Genomic DNA, 23,821 nt, shown 5'->3' with positions numbered 1-23,821 from the left:
CAAGGTGGGTAGGTAGTTTTGATGAACTCAACTTTTTGAAATTAATACTTATTCATTAATTGCTGTGGTTCTAAATTCTACCTTGCCACTGGGGTGTGGGAATACTACTTGGGCAGCTGAAACTAAGAAATTTTAGATTGCATTTACTCTATGCCATTGGAAACAAAACCTAAGATGTGGGAGGCTGACATAGAATTCCCTGACTCCTAGGCATCCACTCTCCACTGGAAACTGCTCACAGGAATTGAGAATGAAGGGTCAGGTGTCCATGGGCCATTGATGAGGAGCCTGGGATGAAGGGGGCTCCCAAATTCCTGGGCATCCAGTCACTGCTGGGTGGCAAAAAGTTGGGAATGGAGTTAGGTCCACTGACTGAGAAACCTGGACTAAGGGGTGGGGAACTCCAGCTTAGATCCTCAGTGATGCTGGTACTATTCCCCTGGTGGTTCATGATCTGTCAGTAAAGAAAGCCATAGGCCCATTGCTTAACAAAATGGAAAGGTGGGAATTCTGAAGGACATCTGGGTTATTCCCAGAATCTGGATATTATAAATAAGGCTGCTATGAACATAGTGGAGCATGTGTCCTTATTACATGTTGGAGCACCTTTTGAGTATATGCCAAGAGTGCTATAGCTGGGTCTTCAGGTACAACTCTTTCCAATTTTCTGAGGAACTGCCAGGCTGAATTCCAGAGTGTTTGTACCAGCTGGCAATCCCATCAGCAGTGGAAGAGTTTTCCACTTTCTCTACATCCTTGCCAGGATCTGCTGTCCCCTGAATGTTTTATCTTAGCCATTCTGACTGTTGTGAGGTAGAATCTCAGGGTCATTTTGATTTGCATTTCACTGATGATTAAGGATGTTGCCTTTTTGTCTTATTGACAGTATCTTTTGCCTTAAAGAAGCTTTGCAATTTTATGAGGTCCCATCTTTATCTTACACCACTAGCCATTGCTGTTCTGTTCAGGAATTTTTTCCCTGTGCCCCACTTTCTTCTGTATAATGTTCAGTGTATCTGGTTTTATGTAGGTGTCCTTGATCCACTTGGTCGAGAGCATTATACAAGGAGATAAGAATGGATAGATTTGCATTCTTCTACATGCTAACTGCCAGTTGAGCCAGCACCATTTCTAGAAAATGTTATAATTTTTGCAATGGATGGTTTTAGCTCCATTGTCAAAGATCAAGTGATCATAGGTATGTGGGTTCTTTTCTGGGTCTTCAATTCTATTCCACTGATATACCTGCCAGTTATTGGACCAATACCATAAAGATTTTATCATGATTGCTCTGTAGTACAGCTTGAGGTCAGGGATGGTGTTTCTACAAGAAGTTCTTTAAGTGTTGAGAATAGTTTTTGCTATCCTTGTTTATTGTTGTTGTTGTTGTTGTTTGTTGTGGTTCCAAGTGAATTTTCAAATTGCTCTTTCTAAATCTATGAAGAAGTGAGTTGGAATTTTGATAGGGATTGAATTGAATCAAGAGATTGCTTTCAGCAAGATGGCCATTTTTACTATAGTAATCCTGCCAATCCATGAGCATGGGAGATCTTTCTATCTTCTAAGATCTTCTTTGCTTTCTTTTTTTCAGAGACTTGAAGTGCTTATCATACAGACCTTTGACTTCCTTAGTTACAGTCACACCAAGGTATTTTATATTATTTGTGACTATTGTGAAGGGTGTTGATTCTCTAATTTCTGTCTCAGCCTGTTTATCCTTTGTGTAGAGGAAGGCCAATGGTTTATTTGAGTTAAGGTTTTACCAGCTAATTCTCAGGTAGAATTTTTGGGGTCACTTAAGTATACTATCATATCATCTGCAAGTAATGATATTTTGACCTTTTTCAAGTTGTATCCCTTTGATCTCCTTTTGTTGTCAAAATGCTCTGGCTAGGACTTCAAATACTATATTGAATAGAGAGGGAAAGAGTGCACTTGCTGCATCTTTTTATTAGCACACTACCTTATTTTTGCTTTACTTAATATAGGAATTGCATTTAGTTATTACAACAATGAAATTTCTGCTGACTACCTCTGATTGCTTTGATTATGAAAAGACAAACCCATTTTGACCATCAAATTAGTATAACTAGACAATATATTCTACTGCAACATGAATCACATGAAATGGACCTTTAATGCAAAGATAAAAATAGTTTCCTAAATTTTCCTAGAATTTATATTTCTCCATCCAACTATTAAAAACTGATGTTTACTGGTAAGTTGGCTTTATTAGCTTATGTGCTGAAAAAATCATATAACTTTTTGAAGAACAAGGAAGATATAGTGAAGAAATTCCTATTTCTTAAGCTGTTGACTTTGCATCTTTCCTTATAGAACCTTCCTAAAGCAATGATCATGCATACAAACCAGAGTTCTCTCAAGATTGTAATTAGGATTCAGGAACAAGGGCACTGAACCCAGTCAAAGGATCTAGGGTAGAATTAATTCTTATTTTCTCACTGACTTGTGTATTTCCTTTCATAGAAGCATGTAAAAACTAATCCACATTGTTTGGGGTTTGATTAGAAAATTTTCAAATACATTTACAAAACAAAACAGTAAAAATTGTGCAGCAAATTCAGATGAATTTTGCTACACAGTTTTGATAAATCCTAATACAGCAAATTAGATAAGAATGGCCTGAAAATCTGAATTAAACTTTTACTGAGTAGTGTTGCTACTAAAATGTTCCTCATGAGAGAGAGAGAGAGAGAGAAAGAGAGAGAGAGAGAGAGAGAGAGAGAGAGAGAGAGAGAGAGAGAGAGAGAGATATCTGGGGGAAAATCTCAATGAGAATAAAGTCAGAAGCATGATTGTTATTTAAAGGAAAGAAGATGATTACCTAGGAACATTTCATTCTTCATTCGAAGGTAATTTAATTGAAGATGATTTCCTATACAACCCTTAATTTTTTGTGATCTTTCACCATCTCTGTTATATATTAATTTAACATGAATTTTTTACTAATTCCTCTTTAATTACTTACTTCTGAGACAAAGTCTCATGCATTCCACGCTAGACTCCAGTCATTCAGAGGCAGACGGGGATCTTGATTTTCTGATCTCTATGACTGTACCTTATGAGTGCTGTATAGTTAAGCATATACCAACATGTCTTCCTTCCTTCTGAAGCTCTGGTGATGGAATCTACAGTTTCATGTAGAAAAAGTACTCATTCTAACAATTGAGCTATATCTCATCATTCAATGATCCTTTTCTAAAATTTTTCTCCTCTAAAACAACAAATAAAAATGTCATCTTCAGCCGGGCATGGTGGTGCACGCCTTTAATCCCAGCACACGGGAGGCAGAGGCAGGCAGATTTCTGAGTTCGAGGCCAGCCTGGTCTACAGAGTGAGTTCCAGGACAGCCAAGGCTACACAGAGAAACCCTATCTCAAAAAACCAAAAAAATAAAAATAAATAAATAAATAAATAAATAAATAATAAAAAAATGTCATCTTCATATTGCATGATAATTGAAGTGTATATTAAGAAACCAAAAATAAATTAACACTCAGAATTATTTCAGGCCAATAAAATAAATTTGGGTACATTAAAGCTATATGATATCTTTATATGCATGTAAAACAATATTCCCTTTACACTTTAAGTACACCCCAAGATTATTTAAAAGATCCTGGAAATTTCAACGATGTTGACTCTATAGGGATAAAAAGAATCCCAAAGTACAGAAAACATTACAGAGGCAGTGGGTGGTGTTTACAGAATAAATTATTCTACTACACAAAAATTATCATTATCATTTTTATTATTATTTATTAAATGAGTAAATGGTCTGATCACAGTTTCCATCTGATATCCTGATCCCTTGTGAACAGAGTAGCTGAAGATGACTGAAGACAACTACTCCTTGGCAACAGAGTTCATCCTCATAGGATTCTCAGATCACCCAGACTTGAAGACACTTCTGTTCCTGCTGTTCTCTGCCATCTATCTGGTCACCATGGTGGGGAATCTTGGGCTGGTGGCTGTGATCTACATGGAGCCTCGTCTCCACACACCCATGTACATCTTTCTGGGCAACCTGGCTCTGATGGTCTCCTGCTGCTCCTGTGCCATCACTCCCAAGATGCTAGAGAACTTCTTTTCTGTGGACAGAAGGATTTCTCTCTGTGAATGTATGGTACAGTTCTATTTTCTCTGTCTTGCTGAAACTGCAGACTGCTTTCTTCTGGCAGCGATGGCCTATGACCGCTATGTGGCCATATGCAACCCTCTGCAGTACCACAGCATGATGTCCAAGAAGTTCTGCCTTCAAATGACCACAGGAGCCTACATAGCAGGAAACATACATTCCATGATTCAAATAGGGTTCTTGTTCAGGTTAACTTTCTGCAGGTCTCATATAATCAAGCACTTCTTTTGTGATGTCCTTCCCCTATACAGACTCTCGTGTGTTGACCCTTATATCAATGAACTGTTGATAATCATCTTTGCTGGTTCAGTTCAAAACTTTTTCATTATTATAGTCCTGATTTCTTATTTCTGCATCCTTTTTACTATATTCACAATGAAGTCCAGAGAGGGAAGAAACAAAGCTTTATCTACTTGTGCATCCCACTTTCTGTCTGTGTCAATATTCTATGGGTCTCTTCTCTACACATATATTCGACCAGGTTCTATCAATGGAGGAGATGAAGCCATGCCTGTTGCTATTTTTTATACTCTGGTAATTCCTTTATTAAACCCCTTTATTTATAGTCTGAGAAATAAGGAAGTAATTAATGTGATTAAAAGAACCATAAACAAAGGATGATTTTATAATGTTGTAAAACAAGGATCTTCTCCCTTGGACAATTTATTTCCACTAGATATTATAATTCTCTAAAACTACCTGTACGAAGAAAGTTGAAAATGATAAAAGAAAAAAACTGTTAACTATTAAGCTACTTCAATCAAATTATTTTGAATAGAAATATGGTTGTATGACATACTTCTTACATTTGAGGAACTGGAACCAATTTGAACTGCTAAGACTATTCGTGAACATGACAGTTTTTGACATATCCAAAAAAATTGAAGGAGAAAATTTAGTGTATATATAAAATAATATTCACCTCAATAGTGTCAAATTTCTCGTTTCCAACATGTAACCAGCACCAATCTCAGGAAGATTTCAATTTCCCAAATATAATTCCTTTATTTCAATCATACCATTGTTGGGCAACAAACATACCCTTTGAAAGTAATATTTGTTTCATGATACCTTAGCTCTTTAAGATACTATAAATATGAACATTCATTCACACTCAGTATATGTTCTCATATTAGGAAGATTTCACATTTGGCACATATGATCTCATCCTATGAAGGTGACTATTTGTATTCTAAGGGCTTGTTAACATGCAGTTTAAAATGAAGCTCTTTCTGGTGAAATTCCTAAAGACATTATATTTCAGGTAATTATTTAGTCAGCAATACATCATTCCATCTACTAAATATATTCATTAACAAAGCTTTTCTGTTATGCATACTCATTCTTTAGTTTGTGTGAATTAGGTAACGAAAAACTGTCACTAACTGCTGGTATGTTCATAGCATAAATCTAAGACAGATATGTTATGTGCAAGTAATTCTTTTTTTTAATATTTTTATTACATATTTTCCTCAATTACATTTCCAATACTATCCCAAAAGTCCCCCATAGCGCCCCCCACTTCCCTACCCACCCATTCCCATTCTTTTGGCCCTGGCATTCCCCTATATTGGGGCATATAAAGTTTGCAAGTCCAATGGGCCTCTCTTTCCATTGATGGCCGACTAGGCCATCTTTCGATACATATGCAGCTAGAGACAAGAGCTCCAGGGTTCTGGTTAGTACATCATGTTGTTCCAACAATAGGGTTGCAGATCCCTTTAGCTCCTTGGGTACTTTCTCTAGCTTCTCCATTGGGAGCCCTGTGATACATCCAATAGCTGACTGTGAACATCCACTCCTGTATTTGCTAGGCCCCGGCATCATCTCACAAGAGACAGCTATATTTGGGTCCTTTCAGCAAAATCTTGCTAGTGTATGCAATGGTGTCAGCGTTTAGAAGCTGATTATGGGATGGATCCCTGGATACGGCAGTCTCTAAATGGTCCATCCTTTCCTCACAGATATGAACTTTGTCTCTGTAACTCCTTCCCTGGGTGTTTTGTTCCCAATTCTAAGAAGGTGCACAGTGTCCACACTTTGGTCTTCATTCTTCTTGAGTTTCATGCGTTTAGCAAATTGTATCTTATATCTTGGGTATCCTAAGTTTTGGGCTAATATCCACTTATCAGTGAATACATATTGTGTGAGTTCTTTTGTGATTGTGTTACTTCACTCAAGATGATGCCCTCCAGGTCCATCCATTTGGTTAGGAATTTCATAAATTCATTCTTTTTAATAGCTGAGTAGTACTCCATTGTGTAAATGTACCATAATTTCTGTATCCATTCCTCTGTTGAGGGACATCTGGGTTCTTTCCAGCTTCTGGCTATTATAAATAGGGCTGCTATGAACATAGTGGAGCATGTGTCCTTTTTACCGGTTGGGACATCTTCTGGATATATGCCCAGGAGAGGTATTGCTGGATCCTCCGGTAGTACTATGTCCAATTTTCTGAGGAACCGCCAGACTGATTTCCAGAGTGGTGTGCAAGTAATTCTTAAGGAAGGAAATTAGTGCGTTTAAACCATATTAAGTCTTCAAGCAAGTTTGCAAATAAATCAAAGATAACTTATTGTAAACATCTTATCTGCTAGGCACTATGTGAGATTTTAATGGCACATAGCAAGTAGTTGGTTACTTTTTAGAGTTTTTTTTTTCTTAAATAAAAAACTCATAGTTGGAAATATTGGATAGATTATCCAAGCTAATCCCAGCAAGTCCAATGATCCTGGTATCTGTATCAATACTGTCCTTTTCTACATTTATATTTCAGCCTCTACTAATTAGTATTAAATAATATCATAACTAAACTGTAACTTAAAGATGAATAAAACAGGCTGGCAATGAAACAGAAGTTAAAATAGAGTCTATGTTTATAAAAATGAGTGTGCCAGTGGTGGTGGTGAGCAAGCACTGGGATAAAGCTAATCAACTGTCAGACCATGGGAGAGAGGTTTGGGACACAGGGTAGTACTGGATCCTCTGAATCAAAACTAAATTAAAATTATCAAATATGGAGTCCTGCTAGAAGCAGGGCACGATAGTTGTATCTCTCAGGATATTGATCTGACAATTGATCTAATGGCAACTAATTGGAATGAGAAAAACGTTTTCAAGAATTCATATACTGAGAAATGGGAATGGAAGTTGAGAACAGTCAATGAAAGGGGATAAGTATGGAGAAAGTGGACAGCCTTGTCTAGTCCCTGATTTTAGAGGGATTGCTTCAAGCTTCTCACCATTTACTTTGATGTTGGCTACTGGTTTGCTGTAGATTGCTTTTATCATGTTTAGGTATGGGCCTTGAATTCCTGATCTTTCCAAGACTTTTATCATGAATGGGTGTTGGATCTTGTCAAATGCTTTTTCCGCATCTAAGGAGATGGCCATGTGGTTTTTATCTTTGAGTTTGTTTATATACTGGATTACGTTGATGGATTTCCGTATATTGAACCATCCCTGCATCCCTGGGATGAAACCTACTTGGTCAGGATGGATGATTGTTTTGATGTGTTCTTGGATTCGGTTAGCAAGAACTTTATTGAGGATTTTTGCATCAATATTCATAAGGGATATTGGTCTGAAGTTTTCTATCTTTGTTGGGTCTTTTTGTGGTTTAGGTATCAGAGTAATTGTGGCTTCATAGAATGAGTTGGGTAGAGTACCTTCTGTTTCTATTTTGTGGAATAGTTTGTGAAGAACTGGGATTAGAGCTTCTTTGAAGGTGTGATAGAACTCTGCACTAAACCCATCTGGTCCTGGGCTTTTTTTAGTTGGGAGACTATTAATGACTGCTTCTATTTCTTTGGGGGATATAGGGCTGTTTAGATCATTAACCTGATCTTGATTCAACTTTGGTACCTGGTATCTGTCTAGGAACTTCTCCATTTCATCCAGGTTCTCCAGTTTTGTTGAGTATAGCCTTTGGTAGAAGGATCTCAACTCCCCGATAAAAAGACATAGACTAACAAACTGGCTACACAAACAAGACCCAACATTTTGCTGCTTACAGGAAACTCATCTCAGAGAAAAAGATAGACACTACCTCAGAATGAAAGGCTGGAAAACAATTTTCCAAGCAAATGGTATGAAGAAACAAGCTGGAGTAGCCACTCTAATATCTGATAAGATTGACTTCCAACCCAAAGTCATTAAAAAAGACAGGGAGGGACACTTCATACTCATCAAAGGTAAAATCCTCCAAGAGGAACTATCAATCCTGAATATCTATGCTCCAAATACAAAGGCAGCCACATTCATTAAAGAAACTTTAGTAAATCTCAAAGCACACATTGCACCTCATACAATAATAGTGGGAGACTTCAACACCACCACTTTCACCAATGGACAGATCATGGAAACAGAAACTAAACAGGGACACAGAGAAACTAAGAGAAATTATGAATCAAATGAATCTGGCAGATATCTACAGAACATTCTATCCTAAAACAAAAGGATATACCTTCTTCTCAGCACCTCATGGTACCTTCTCCAAAATTGACCACATAATTGGTCACAAAACAGGCCTCAACAGTTACAAAAATATTGAAATTGTCCCATGCATCCTATCAGATCACCATGGACTAAGGCTGATCTTCAATAACAAAATAAATAATAGAAAGCCAACCTTCACGTGGAAACTGAACAACACTCTTCTCAATGATAACTTGGTCAAGGAAGGAATAAAGAAAGAAATTAAGGACTTTTTAGAGTTCAATGAAAATGAAGCCACAACATACCCAAACTTATGGGACGCAATGAAAGCATTTCTAAGAGGAAAACTCATAGCTCTGAGTGCCTCCAAAAGGAAACTAGAGAGAGCACACATTAGCAGCTTGACAGCATACCTAAAAGCACTAGAACAAAAGGAAGCAAATTCACCCAAGAGGAGTAGACGGCAGGAAATAATCAAACTCAGGGGCGAAATCAACCAAGTGGAAACAAGAAGAACTATTCAAAGAATCAACCAATCAAGGAGCTGGTTCTTTGAGAAAATCAACAAGATAGATAAACCCTTAGCCAGACTCACTAGAGGGCACAGGGAAAGCATCCTAATTAACAAAATCAGAAATGAAAAAGGAGACATAACAACAGATCCTGAAGACATCCAAAACACCATCAGATCCTTCTACCAAAGGCTATACTCAACAAAACTGGATGTTGGCTTTTTGTCTTATTGACAGTATCTTTTGCCTTAAAGAAGCTTTGCAATTTTATGAGGTCCCATCTTTATCTTACAGCACTAGCCATTGCTGTTCTGTTCAGGAATTTTTTCCCTTTGTCCATATGTTCAAGGTTCTTCCCCACTTTCTTCTCTATAACTTTCAGTGTATCTGGTTTTATGTGGGGGGTCCCTGATCCACTTGGACTTGAGCTTGTACAAGGAGATAAGAATGAATCAATTTGCATTTTTCTACATGCTAACTGCCGGTTGAGCCAGCACCATTTGTAGAAAATGCTGTCTTTTTTCCCACTGGATGGTTTTAGCTCCTTTGTCAAAGATCAAGTGACCATAGGTATGTGGGTTCGTTTCTGGGTCTTCAATTCTATTCCACTGATCTACCTGCCAGTCATTGTACCAATACCATGAAGTTTTTATCATGATTGCTCTGTAGTACAGCTTGAGGTCAGGGATGGTGTTTCTACAAGTTCTTTAATTGTTGAGAATTGTTTTCACTATCCTTGTTTTAGTTTTTTGTTTGTTTGTTTGTTTGTTCCAGGTGAATTTTCAAATTGCTCTTTATAAATCTATGAAGAATTGAGTTGGAATTTTTTGATAGGGATTGAATTGAATCTATAGATTGCTTTCAGCAAGATGACCATATTTACTATAGTAATCCTGCCAATCCATGAGCATGGGAGATCTATCTTCTAAGATCTTCCTTGCTTTCTTTTTTCAGAGACTTGAAGTGCTTATAATACAGACCTTTGACTTCCTTAGTTACAGTCACACCAAGATATTTTATATTATTTGTGACAATTGTGAAGGGAGTTATTTCCCTAATTTCTGTCTCAACCTTTATTTCCTTTGTGTAGAGGAAGGCCAATTATTTATTTGAGTTAAGGTTTTACCAGCTAATTCTCAGGTAGAATTTTTGGGGTCACTTAAGCATACTATCATATCATCTGCAAATAGTGGTATTTTGACTTCTTTCCAAGTTGTATCCCTTTGATCTCCTTTTGTTGTCTAATTGCTCTGGCTAAGACTTCAAGTACTATATTGAATGGGGGGGGACAGTGGGCTTGCTGCATCTTTTTATTAGCACACTAAATACATGATATTTCTCCCTATAGTCAAAATCCTGAGTTGTAGAAACATCACATCATCTTTGGAGGGCATTAATACAAAGCTCTAGTCTCAGGGCTTTGATTTGCTTCTTGCTTTTCCAACCCATTGTAACTCTTTTCTTCTAACAACCAGAAAATGATGGTTTTCACGGAAGACTTCATTCATATGATTAGTATGTAAAACAATATCCATGTAAATAATAATTAAATAAATAAGTAGAGTAAACATCCCAGAGTTTGGTGCCACACACCCACACCTTGATTTACCTAATCAAGAAAATATTCCCTACACATTGCTTGAGGATCATCTTACATGTGAGTCTTGATATCATTGAGAATATGATAGGATTGATGCACAAGGGAACTCCCCACAAGTATGGCTGCACACACATGACCTACATAGGACAAATCAGAAAAAAAATCCCTTGACTGAGAAGGGGAAATTGACAGAAAGTCCCACTCCTAAACAAGAAGATATTTGTAATTGATACATTCTAGGAAGAAAAAGTGACCATTTTTTTCCAGTGAAGCACACTCATATTATATACACTACTTAAAATTTTATGCACACAATTATGAAATGAACTATAAAAATCAATTCAGTTAGTTACAAGTATGAAAGATTTCTTCAAACAAACTTGACCTAATTTGCTTTAACACCATAGACTCACAAGATACTGTTAAGGGTTTAAGGGTTAATCTCTCAAGAGAATGGTCTGCAGTACAGGGAAATTCCTTTAGGATTTCTTGAGACATTATAACTGTACTGTGTGGTGGACATATCTAAGGCTGATGTTAGATCATCTTTACTTTTCACTCTCTGAACTCCAACAAGATACTTATATAGTCATAAACTCTGAAATCACCATCATGAAGCAACTCCTTCACTAAAAACTTGGTAAGCTCAAGGAAAAGAGGTATCAATATTTTTACTGAGGAATATTTTTATACGAAAAACAAATTAATTTTTCTGAAATTCTATAATTTTTATCGTCTTAGATTTTAACTCCTCCATAATATTCAGAGCTCTTCTCATAAGTGAATTGCATCTGAAAGCATAATGAGGCAAAGATTTTCTGGCAAGATATGTTTGTATAGGAAAGATTACAACTATTCTGTAATAACACAGACATACACCTTAAACCTTATTTTTGCTTTACTTAACTATAGGAATTGCAATTAGTTATTACAACAATGAAATTTCTGCTGACTACCTCTGGTTGCTTTCATTATGGAAAGACAAACCCATTTTGACCATCAAATTAGTATAACTAGTCAATATATTCTACTGCAACATGAATCACATGAAATGGACCTTTAATGCAAAGATAAAAATAGTTTCCTAAATTTTCCTAGAATTTATATTTCTCCATCCAACTATTAAAAACATGTTTACTGGAAAGTTAGCTTTATTAGCTTATGTGCTGAAAAAAATCATATAACTTTTTGAGGAACAAGGAAGATATAGAGAAGAAATACCTATTGCTTAAGCTGTTGACTTTGCATCTTTCCTTATAAACTCTTCCTAAAGCAATGACCATGCATACAAAGCAGAGTTCTCTCAAGATTGTAATTAGGATTCAGGAACAAGGGCACTGAACCCAGGCAAAGGATCTAGGGTAGAATTAACTCTTATTTTCTCACTGCCTTGTATAATTCCTTTCATAGAAGCATGTAATAACTAATCCCCATTGTTTGGGATTTCATTAGAAAATTTTCAGATACATTTACAAAACAAAGAAGTAAAAATTGTACAGCAAATTCAGGTGAATTTTGCTACACAGTTTTGATAAATCCTAATACAGCAAATTAGATAATTATGGCCTGAAAATCTGAATTAAACTTTTACTGAGCAGTGTTGCTACTAAAATGTTCCTCATGAGAGAGAGAGAGAGAGAGAGAGAGAGAGAGAGAGAGAGAGAGAGAGAGAGAGAGAGAGAGAGAGAGAAATAGATATCTGGGGGAAAAATCTCAATGAGAATAAAGTGAGAAGCATGATTGTTATTTAAAGGAAACAAGAATGATAACCTAGGAACATTTCATTCTTCATTCTAAGGTCATTTAATTGAAGATGAATTGCTATACAGCCCTTAGTTTTTTGTAATCTTTCACCATTTCTACTATATATTAATTTAACATGAATTTTTTACTAATGCCTCTTTAATTACTTGCTTCTGAGACAAAGTCTCAAGCATTCCAGGCTAGACTTCAGTCACTCAGAGGCAGATGGGGATATTGATGTTCTGATCTCTGTGACTGTTACTTATGAGTGCTGTATAGTCAAGCATTTACCAACATGTCTTCCTTCCTTCTGAGGCTCTGGTGATGGAATCTACAGTTTCATATAGAATAAGCACTCATTCTACCAATTGACCTATATCTCATCATTCTATGATCCTTTTCTAGAATTTTTCTCCTCTAAAACAACAAATAAAAATGTCATCTTCAAATTGCATGATAATTGATTGAAGTGTATATTAAGAAACTCAAAAATAAATTAACACTTAGAATTATTTCAGGCCAATAAAATAAATTTGGGTACACTAAATCTATATGATATCTTTATATACATGTAAAAACAATATTCCTTTTACTCTTTAAGTACACCCCACGATTATTTAAAAAATCCTGGGAATTTCAACGATGTTGACTCTATAAGGATAAAAAGAATCCCAAAGTACAGAAAACATTACAGAGGCAGTGGGTGGTGTTTGCAGAATAAATTATTCTGCTACACAAAATTATCAATATCATTTTTATTATTATTTATTAAATGTGTAAATGGTCAGATCACAGTTTCCATCTGACATCCTGATCCCTTGTCAACAGAGGAGCTGAAGATGACTGAGGACAACTACTCCTTGGCAACAGAGTTCATCCTCATAGGATTCTCAGACTACCCTGACTTAAAGACACTTCTGTTCCTGGTGTTCTCTGCCATCTATCTGGTCACCATGGTGGGGAATCTTGGGCTGGTGGCCTTGATCTACATGGAGCCTCGTCTCCACACACCCATGTACATCTTTCTGGGCAACCTGGCTCTGATGGACTCCTGCTGCTCCTGTGCCATCACTCCCAAGATGCTAGAGAACTTCTTTTCTCTGGAAAGAAGGATTTCTCTCTATGAATGCATGGCACAGTTCTATTTTCTCTGTCTTGCTGAAACTGCAGACTGCTTTCTTCTTGCAGCGATGGCCTATGACCGCTATGTGGCCATATGCAACCCACTGCAGTACCACACCATGATGTCCAAGAAGCTCTGCCTTCAAATGACCACAGGAGCCTACATAGCAGGAAACCTACATTCCATGATTCACATAGCGTTCTTGTTCAGGTTAACTTTCTGCAGGTCTCATGTAATCAAGCACTTCTTTTGTGATGTCCTTCCCCTGTTCAGACTCTCATGTGTTGACCCTTATATCAATGAACTGATGATACTCATCTTTTCTGGTTCTGTTCAAACCTTTTCCATTATTATAGTCCTCATTTCTTATTTCTGCATCCTTTTTACTATATTCACAATGAAGTCCAGAGAGGGAAGAAGCAAAGCCTTATCTACTTGTGCATCCCACTTTCTGTCTGTGTCAATATTCTATGGGTCTCTTCTCTACACATATATTCGACCAAGTTCAATCAACGAAGGAAATGAAGATATACCTGTTGCTATTTTTTATACTCTGGTAATTCCTTTATTAAACCCCTTTATTTATAGTCTGAGAAATAAGGAAGTAATTAATGCAATTAAAAGAACCATGAACACAGGATGATTTTATAATGTTGTAAAACAAGGATCTTCCCCCTTGGACAATTTATTTCCACTAGATACTATAATTCTCTAAAACTACCTGTACGAAGAAAGTTGGAAATGATAAAAGAAAAAAACTGTTAACTATTAAGCTGCTTGGATCAAATTATTTTGAATAGAAATATGCTTGTATGACATACTTCTTACATTTGAGGAACTGGAACCAATTTGAACTGCTAAGACTATTCATGAACATGACAGCTTTTGATATGTCAAAATATTAAAAGTTAAAATTTAGTGTATATATTAAATAATCTTCACCTCAATAGTGTCAAATTTCTCGTTCCAAAATGTAACCAGTACAAATCTCAGGAAGATTTCAAGTTTCCAAATATAAGTCCTTTATTTCAATAATACCATTGTTGGGCAACAAACAAACGGTTTGAATATGATGTTTGTTTCATGATACGTTAAGCTCTTTAACATACTATAAATATGAACATTCATTCACACACAGTATATGGTCTCTTATTAAGAGGATTTCACATTTGGCATATATAATCTCATCCTATGAAGGTGACTATTTGTATTCTAAGGGCTTGTTAACATGCAGTTTAAAATGATGCTCTTTCTGGTGAAATTCCTAAAGACATTATATTTCAGGTAATTATTTGGTCAGCAATACATCATTCCATCTACTAAATATATTCATTAACAAAACTTTTCTGTTATGCATAAATTTTTTTTAGTTTGTGTGAATAAGGTAACAAAAAACTCTCACTAATTACTGGTATGTTCATAGCATAAATCTAAGACAGACATGTTATGTTCAAGTAATTGTTGAGGAAGGAAATTAGTGCGTTTAAACCATATTAAGTCTTCAAGCAAGTTTGCAAGTATAAATCAAAGATAACTTATTGTAAACTATTTATCTGCTAGGTACTATGTGAGACTTTTAATAGATAGCACATACCAAGTACTTGGTTACTTCTTTGTAGTATTTCTTAAATAAAAAAACCCTCATACTTGGAAATATTGAATAGATTGTCCAAGCTAATCCCAGCAAGTCCAAAGATTCTGGGATCTAAATCAATACTGTCCTTTTCTACATTTATATTTCACCCTCTACTAATTAGTATATTGCCTCTACTAATTAGTTATTAAATAATATCATTACTATACTGTACCTTAAAGATGAAAGAGACAGGCTGGCAATGAAACAGAAGTTAGAATAGAGTCTATGTTTATAAAAATGAGTGCAGTGGCAGCGGTGAGCAAACAGTGTGATAAAGCTAATCAACTGTCAGACACTGGGAGAGAGGTTTGGGACACAGGGTAGTAGTGGATCCTCTGGATAAAAACTGAATTAAAATTACCAAATATGGAGTTTTCCTAGAAACAGGGCAAGATAGTTGTATCTCTCAGGATATTGATCTGACAATTGATCTAATGGGAACTAATTGGAATGAGAAAAACGTTTTTAAGAATTCATATACTGGGAAATGGGAGTGGTACTTCAGAACATTCAATGAAAGGGGATAAGTACTCACACATAAAAAATATATTATAGAAAAATGAATCAACCATTGCCATTGTAGGATAATAAAATGAAGTCCCTTGCCTATTTCTATCTAAGCCTGCCAATATTTCCACACACTTGCAGAACAGTGCCCTGCATATTTATGCATTCGGTAGTCCAGAGTGCTTTCAGTTTCTTAACTAATATGGAACAGGTGTACTATTTTTGCTTTTGAATTCTTTTCATCTTTCAACTTTAAACTTTATGACGACTACTGACAAAGCTAACCACATACACAAAAGCTTATGTGGATGTGCATCACCAAGAAGATTGAGGAGCTTTGAATTAGATCCATAGTTTGCATTATTTTTCTTTTGTTTTTCAGATAATAATATAATCACGTTGTTTTCTCCTCCCATTTCTCCATTCAAATCCTACCATATACCCTCCTTGCACTCTTTTGAATTCATGACACCTTTTTTTCATTAATTTTTGTTATTCCCTAATATAACCCACTTTACCTGTATAATGTTACTTGTATGTGTGCTTTCAGGGCTGACCATTGGTATTGGTTGACATTGCTGTGTTCTTCATCCATTGCTTTTCCCTCCAGTTCTTAATATTTCCAAAATGTTTGTTTTACATTTCTGTGTCACATACCCCTAAACTGTTGCAATGCAAATAAATCTCAGATACCTGTAGAAGAGTATTGTGATGAGAAAGGGGAAAAAATTCACCCTTTTACCATGGGAGAGTAGGAATAGTTTACTTGGTATACCATAGGGTGCAACTAGCTGGGAGGTGTCAGAAGAATCCTAACAGCATAAAAGAAGTCTTGAGACTGGATGGTATCTCCAGTTAAAGAAGCATTTGTATGGTTAGAGTGGGCCACATTGCCTGGTATTTTCCTCATGGAATTCTCTCCTGGAAATTATGTCAATTCAAATGGGTCAAAATTCAGTTCTAGGAGGATGACGTAATCTCTTGTGGATATAATTTCTGCTTCTATAATCTCTCCCATGCAAGTAAAAACAGTCCTGGCTGATCTGTGGAAGCAACCTTTGTGTCAAAGGTGGGAATTTTTCTGTTTGGAGGGTAGAGGAACAAGTGATTTGGGGAATTTCCTAAAGAGAGCAAGTCCCTTTCGTTTCTCTTAACAGTTTTATCCTCCCAATATATCACTTATTTGGGGCCAGAGATCCATGGCATGATTTCAGAAGTTTCTCTGAAAATTGCTAATTTCATTTTAAAGGAGATCCACAGAAAATGGTCTATGGCTAGGATCACTTATTGAGAGATCAGTTCAGATTCCAGCCCTGACACCAAGTGGCTCACCAATGCCTATAATTCCAGCCCCAAGAGATCTGATGACCCCTTCTGTGTGTATCTGTACACACATAGGCAGATATACACAAAGGTTAAAAATTTTAGAGAAGGGATCTTATTTTCTCTGCATGTCAAGGAGGAATGAGTGATATTCTACTACAGCCTATTTGTACTTAGTCGTAAAAATTGACTAAGGACATAGGCATAGTTATGACTTTAAAAATTGTGTTCTTGGTTAGTATAAAATGTAATGGTTTTCCTTTTGGCATTTCATATCATACTGTAGACTTCCACTCTCCACAAGCACTTCCTTGTCTGTCTCTCTGGTCCTTATTTCTGCTCACATCCTCCAGCTTCCATTATTCCTCTTTCCACTTCCATAACTCATATGTGCTATTACCCTGCCCTCTTTTTCTCTCATGGACATACTTCTAGTTTTACAATCTATATTCACATTGACTTCCACAAATACACACATATAAAAAAAGAAACCTAGAAGCTAGTATCTACATAAGATAGAGAACATGGGCTGTTAATTTTATATCCTACCACTTTGCTTAAAGCATTCATCAGGTCTAAGAGTTTTCTGGTAGAGGTTTGAGTCTCTTATGTACCAAATCCTATCACCTGCAAATAAAGATATCCTGACTCCTATTCTATTTGTATCCCTTAATTTCATTGTCTTATTGCTAAGACTCCTAGAATTATACACAATAATAGTAGAGGCTGTAAACCCTAACATTTACTTGCTAATTTTAGTAGAAATGTTTTATTTATTCTCCATTTTGATATAACACAGGTCACGGTGTTATTGTTTATCATCCTTATTGGACTTAAACATATTTCTTCTATTTCCAGTTTCTTCAGGTCTTTCAGCATAAAGAGATGTTGTGGTTTCCTAAAAGCTTTTCTGCATCTATTGAGATTATCCCTTTATTTCTTCTTGGGTTTATTTAGATGACATAGTACCTGTAGGATCAGTTTTGATGCTGAGGTCCTGTTCCCCAGTTGGTTCTTGATCTATCAGTAAAGAAAGCCTTGGGCTAATTACTGGACAGAAGGTATAGGTGGGACTTCCAGGGGCAAGCAGAAAGACTCACAGGAAGAGAGACAGAATTCATGATGCATCTGATGAAGAAAAGTTGACCAGACATCTGAGATCTCATAATGGAGTGGCCACACAGGCAGCTCCTGGAGGTGAATGGTCAGGGGCATTTAGCAGGCACTAGTTGCCACTGAGACACTTAAGTTTAGGGCAGGTAGGAGAGGCAGAGATAAGAAATTGATAAGGGCACTCTTTTCCAGGAGGGAGAGAGTAGTGCCCAGCAATTGTGCCTAGAGCACAAGTTCAAAATGAAGAACTCTGTGTGTGTGTGTGTGTGTGTGTGTGTGTGTGTGTGTGTGTGTGTGTGTTTTGTTTTATTGGAGAATTCAAGGGAAGTCAGGTGGGGACTAGTAGTGCAGCTGATCCTGGAGCAAAGGTGGGTAGAGCAAAGTTACATGCAACAAGTATGTTCATTGGATTACGTATGTTAACCCATCCTTGTCCATCTACAACAAGGCCAACTTGACCATGGTGAATGATTATTTTGTTGTGATCTTGAGTTTAGTTTACAAGTATTTTGTTGAGAAATGTTGTATTTGCAATTGCTAGAGAAATTGACCTATATTTTTGTTTATGTATATTATAGGAATAAGAGATTATAGGAATATTTTTTGTTTTACATTCAAGACTCTTTGAGCTCTTTGGAGCTGCTAGGAAACTTATGATTAGTTAGTTAATTATTGCAAAGAAGAAAGCTGAGCATTTCATGAGGCTTTTTCTGAATCTACATATCAGTGGGAAATGCATTGTCATTTTAACAATATTTCTGATCCATGAACATACAACACCTTTCTATTTATTTATATTACCATTAATATCTTTCAGCAATGTATTTCACACTTTGGTAAAATGTTTCTCTCTGTCTCTCTTTCTGTCTCTCTGTCTCTCTATGTATGTATTTGTATGTATGTATGTATGTATGTTTTTGTGTGTGTGAATATGTTATATGTGGTATGTAAATGTGTGTGTGTATGTCTATGTGTAAACTTTTGGTTGGATATCATTTGCAAGTACCATCCACTTAATATTTTCAGACAAGGTTCACACTGCTCATACAATGCATAGATTTGGCTAGGCCAGCTGACCAATCAGCTCCCAGGATCCATCTTCTCTGCACTCAACCCCCATAGTATAGGGCATTCAGAGGTGTGCAACTGTGTCTGATATTTCACTTGGATGATAAGAGTGTGATCCTCATGCTTGTATAACAACCACCTTACTGACTTACCCACATCACAAACTGTGCAACCTAAGTTGGGATCCAGAATATACATAGAAAGCCATATGCAATGTCATACACCCTGAAATGAGAGGTGCAGACTGGAGAATCCCCTGAAAGTTTACTAGCTAGCTAGCCTGTCTATCACATTCAGGCATAAACAACAGAGACCCTAGCTCACCAAAGCAGAAAGTAAGAAGTGGCTCCCCAAAACTGTATCCTCACCTCCACATCGAGACTTCAGCATGTGTGTTGGAGCACACACATACATACAATAAATTAGTAAAGATAATTGATAATAATTATCAAAAGGGATATAATTCCACTAAATATTGCTAGCTTTTTTTGTGTGTGTGAGGGGTAGTGCTTTTTTTTTAATCTTTTCCTGTTCTTGAGAAAATGACACCTCACATTGTATTATTGAAGTCATTTCTTTCAGCTGTGTGATGCAATACATTCCACATATTGAAGCAATTTCCTAGTGGATTTTGAAAATTTCGTATCTGTATTTATAACACAGAAGCCTACAGTTTTCCTTTTCTTGTTCTAGCTTTGCCTAATTTTGACAACAAAGGAATATTAGCCTCTTTGGATGAGTTCGAAGTATTATTCTCTTTACAACTTTTACATAAGTTTATAAATAATTAGTGTTTGCAATAAAAACTCTGGTACAATTTACTGGTAACATCTGTTTGAATTTTGATCATTTTGGTGTGGGAGCTTTTTTAAATTACTAAAATTAGACACTTGGTTTATTTTACTGGTTACAAACACGCAGATTTTGTCTCTCTTCTTGAATCTGTTTCACTACTCTGTTCTTTCTGGAAATTTATCTGCATTACATGTTTTCTAATTTCTTAAAACACAATAATCCACAGCATTTTTTATTGTCCATTTCCCTCCTAAATTATCAATGGTAACATTTTTCTTTACCATGACTGGATTCAATGTTATTTCTCTTAAAATTTTATTGCTAGATTAATTACATTCTTGTCTATTTTATTCATTCTTTCAAGGAGGTGACTTGTGACTTTGCTACTTTTTTCTATTGATTTTCTGTTGTCTCAGTAATTTCTGTTTTAATATTTATTATTTCTTTCTACTTCCTGACTTAATTTTAGTTTGCTCTTATTTTTATGAAACTGGAAATTTTTCTTCCTTTACCTTGTTTTTCTTCTGCACAACTTGTTTACAGAAATAAATTCTTTCTGGTAAACATCTGAGATATTTGTCTATAATATATATTCAAGTCTTCCTATGTGGAAGTACTTTTTAATTTCTTTTTTTTGTTGTTGTTGTTGTTAAAAATAGATTCTTCTCTTATACAATACATCCTGACCACAGTTTCCCCTCCCTCTGCTCCTCCCAGCTCCCACCTACATTCCCTCTTCCCCATATCTACTCTCCCTCTGTTTCCCTTCAGAAAGGAGCAGGCCTCTAAGAGACTACAGCCATGAGTGATGGAAAAGAAACTACCAGCATATAATTATTAAAAAAGAAAATTGGGCTGGTGAGATGGCTCAGTGGGTAAGAGCACCCGACTGCTCTTCCGAAGGTCCAGAGTTCAAATCCCAGCAACAACATGGTGGCTCACAACCATCCGTAACGAGATCTGGCGCCCTCTTCTGGAGTGTCTCAAGATAGCTACAGTGAACTTACATATAATAAATAAATAAATCCTTAAAAAAAAAAAAAGAAAAGAAAATTGTATTAACTGTTCATTTAACAAAAGCTAATGATAAAGGTTAAGTTTTAGAAAAAGCTAGTGTTTATCCTCTACCAACTGGTTATAGTAACATCAACAACCACAGGAGAATCCAGAGATACAAAGCTGATGAAGGACCAGAACCATTTCTCAACAAGTAACTATTTTAACAAGGCTGTGCCTTATTTGACACCTTTGGATACAAAGAATAAATTTATATAGCATGCTATAAAGTATACACCTTTTCATTTAGAATAAGTGATGTTGTACATTAACTTTAATTTTTTCTGTAAATTATTTAAAATTTGGTTTTTAGTTGTATGTGGGTGTGGGGGGGTACATGAATTCGTTAACCATGGAGGCACAAGGGTGCCTAAAACTGAATAAACAGGCAGTTTTGAGCTGCTATGCCAATGATGGGACCTGAACTCAGATCCTCCTCAAGAGCAGTATGTATTCTGAACTGATGAGCCATCTCTCCACCCTACAGTTTTAATCATTTCAGTGCACCACTTTTCTTGTACATGACAAAAGTGGTTCTTAATATGTCAGTTGATGTAGTAAAGGTCTAATTTTTCAAACATTCAGTGGTACCAATTTTATATAACTGTCAATAAATGACGTTAAAAAAAAAAAAAAAAAAGAGATACTACAGCCAAAACCAACAAAACTAGGTACAATCAGACAAGGAAAAGACCCTATTACTGAGTCTGAACAGGGCACTTCAACAGAGTAAAACAGCTCCAAGAGGAATAAAAAGACTGAGAGATCAAATCTAAGTGGATCAAGGAACTCCATATAAAACCAGAGACACTGAAACTTATAGAGGAGAAAGTGGAGAAAAGCCTCAAAGATATGGGCACAGGGGAAAAATTCCTGAATAGAACAGCAATGGCTTGGGCTGTAAGATCAAGAATTGACAAATGGGACCTCATGAAACTGCAAAGCTTCTGCAAGGCAAAAGACACCGTCAGTAAGACAAAAAGGCCACCAACAGTTTGGGAAAGGATCTTTACCTATCCTAAACCAGATAGGGGACTAATATCCAATATATATAAAGAACTCAAGAAGGTGGACTCCAGAAAATCAAATAACCCCATTAAAAAATGGGGCTCAGAGCTAAACAAAGGCTTCTCACCTGAGGAATATCGAATGGCTGAGAAGCACCTGAAAAAATGTTCAGCATCCTTAATCATCAGAGAAATGCAAATCAAAACAACCCTGAGATTCCACCTCACACCAGTCAGAATGGCTAAGATCAAAAATTCAGGTGACAGCAGATGCTGGCGAGGATGTGGAGAAAGAGGAACACTCCTCCATTGTTGGTGGGATTGCAAGCTTGTACAACCACTCTGGAAATCAATCTGGAGGTTCCTCAGAAATTTGGACATAGTACTACCGGAGGATCCTGCAATACCTCTCCTGGGCATATATCCAGAAGATGTTCCAACTGGTAAGAAGGACACATGCTCCACTATGTTCATAGCAGCCTTATTTATAATAGCCAGAAGCTGGAAAGAACACAGATGCCCCTCAACCAAGGAATGGATACAAAAAATGTGGTACATTTACACAATGGAATACTACTCAGCTATTAAAAGGAATGAATTTGGGGTATGGGGGACTTTTGGGATAGCATTGGAAATGTAATTGAGGAAAATACGTAATAAAAAATATTAAATTTTTTTTTAAAAAAAGGAATGAATTTATGAAATTCCTAGGCAAATGGTTGGACCTGGAGGGCACCATCCTGAGTGAGGTAACACAATCACAAAAGAACTCCAATTGTATGTACTCACTGATAAGTGGATATTAGCCCAGAAACTTAGTATACCCGAGATATAAGATACAATTTGCAAAACACATGAAACTGAAGAAGAACAAAGATCAAAGTGTGGACACTTTGCCCCTTCTTAGAATTGGGAAAAATCACCCATGGAAGGAGTTACAGAGACAAAGTTTGGAGCTGAGACAAAAGGATGGACCATCTAGAGACTGCCATATCCAGGGATCCATCCCATAATCAGCCTCCAAACGATGACATCATTGCATACACTAGCAAGAGTTTGCTGAAAGGACCCTGATATATCTGTCTCTTGTGAGACTATGCCGGGGCCTAGCAAACACATAAGTGGATCCTCACAGTCAGCTATTGGATGGATCACAGGACCCCCAATGGAGGAGCTAGAGAAAGTATCCAAGGAGCTAAAGGGATTTGCAATCCTGTAGGTGCAACAACATTATGAACTAACCAGTACCCCGGAGATCTTGACTCTAGCTGTATATGTATCAAAAGATGGCCTAGTCGGCCATCGCTGGAAAGAGAGGCCCATTGGACATGCAAACTTTATATGCCCCAGTACAGGAGAATGCCAGGGCCAAAAAGTGGGAATGGGTGGGTAGGGGAGTTGGGGGGAGGGTATGGGGGACTTTTGGGATAGCATTGGAAATGTAATTGAGGAAAATACGTTATAAAAAAAATATTAAAAAAAATACTCAGAGATATACCCACAATTTGAGCCATTGATTACTTAAGGAGTGTATTCTTAAGTACCCTTAAGTACCCTATTCTTAGGTACCCTCCTCCATTGCTGGTGGAATTGCAAACTTTTAACCTTTCTTGAATATTGTTTTTAGTCTAAGGGTAAGGCCTGCAGTAGAGAATGTGCCATAAAAAATGTCAGAACACTATATGTTCTGTTGTTGTTAGGAGCAGCTTTTGGTAGCTGTCTGGTTTGTATATTTTGGTTTG

General features: G+C 36.6%; 2 protein-coding genes across 2 annotated transcripts; both read left to right on the top strand.

Moving 5' to 3' along the window:
* Positions 1-3,853: 3,853 nt before the first annotated feature.
* LOC110288976 (olfactory receptor 5K3-like) lies at positions 3,854-4,780 on the top strand. The gene has a single exon (XM_021155195.1). It carries the CDS (start codon positions 3,854-3,856, stop codon positions 4,778-4,780), a length of 927 nt encoding a protein of 308 aa, XP_021010854.1.
* An 8,510-nt stretch (positions 4,781-13,290) lies between these two features.
* LOC110287680 (olfactory receptor 5K16-like) lies at positions 13,291-14,217 on the top strand. Its single transcript, XM_021154237.2, has one exon. It carries the CDS (start codon positions 13,291-13,293, stop codon positions 14,215-14,217), a length of 927 nt encoding a protein of 308 aa, XP_021009896.1.
* Positions 14,218-23,821: the final 9,604 nt, after the last annotated feature.

The sequence above is a fragment of the Mus caroli genome, unplaced genomic scaffold (genome assembly GCF_978045245.1).
Source record: "Mus caroli unplaced genomic scaffold, Mus_caroli_1 scaffold_17, whole genome shotgun sequence".
Classification (NCBI taxonomy): domain Eukaryota; kingdom Metazoa; phylum Chordata; class Mammalia; order Rodentia; family Muridae; genus Mus; species Mus caroli.
The sequence above is the reverse complement of the archived record's forward strand: the minus strand, read 5'-3'. Positions and strand labels throughout refer to the sequence as shown.

What these genes read in the sequence shown, in the direction of transcription:
- LOC110288976 (XM_021155195.1), top strand. Translation starts at nt 3,854, where the DNA reads ATGACTGAAGACAACTACTCCTTGGCAACAGAGTTCATCCTCATAGGA.
- LOC110287680 (XM_021154237.2), top strand. Translation starts at nt 13,291, where the DNA reads ATGACTGAGGACAACTACTCCTTGGCAACAGAGTTCATCCTCATAGGA.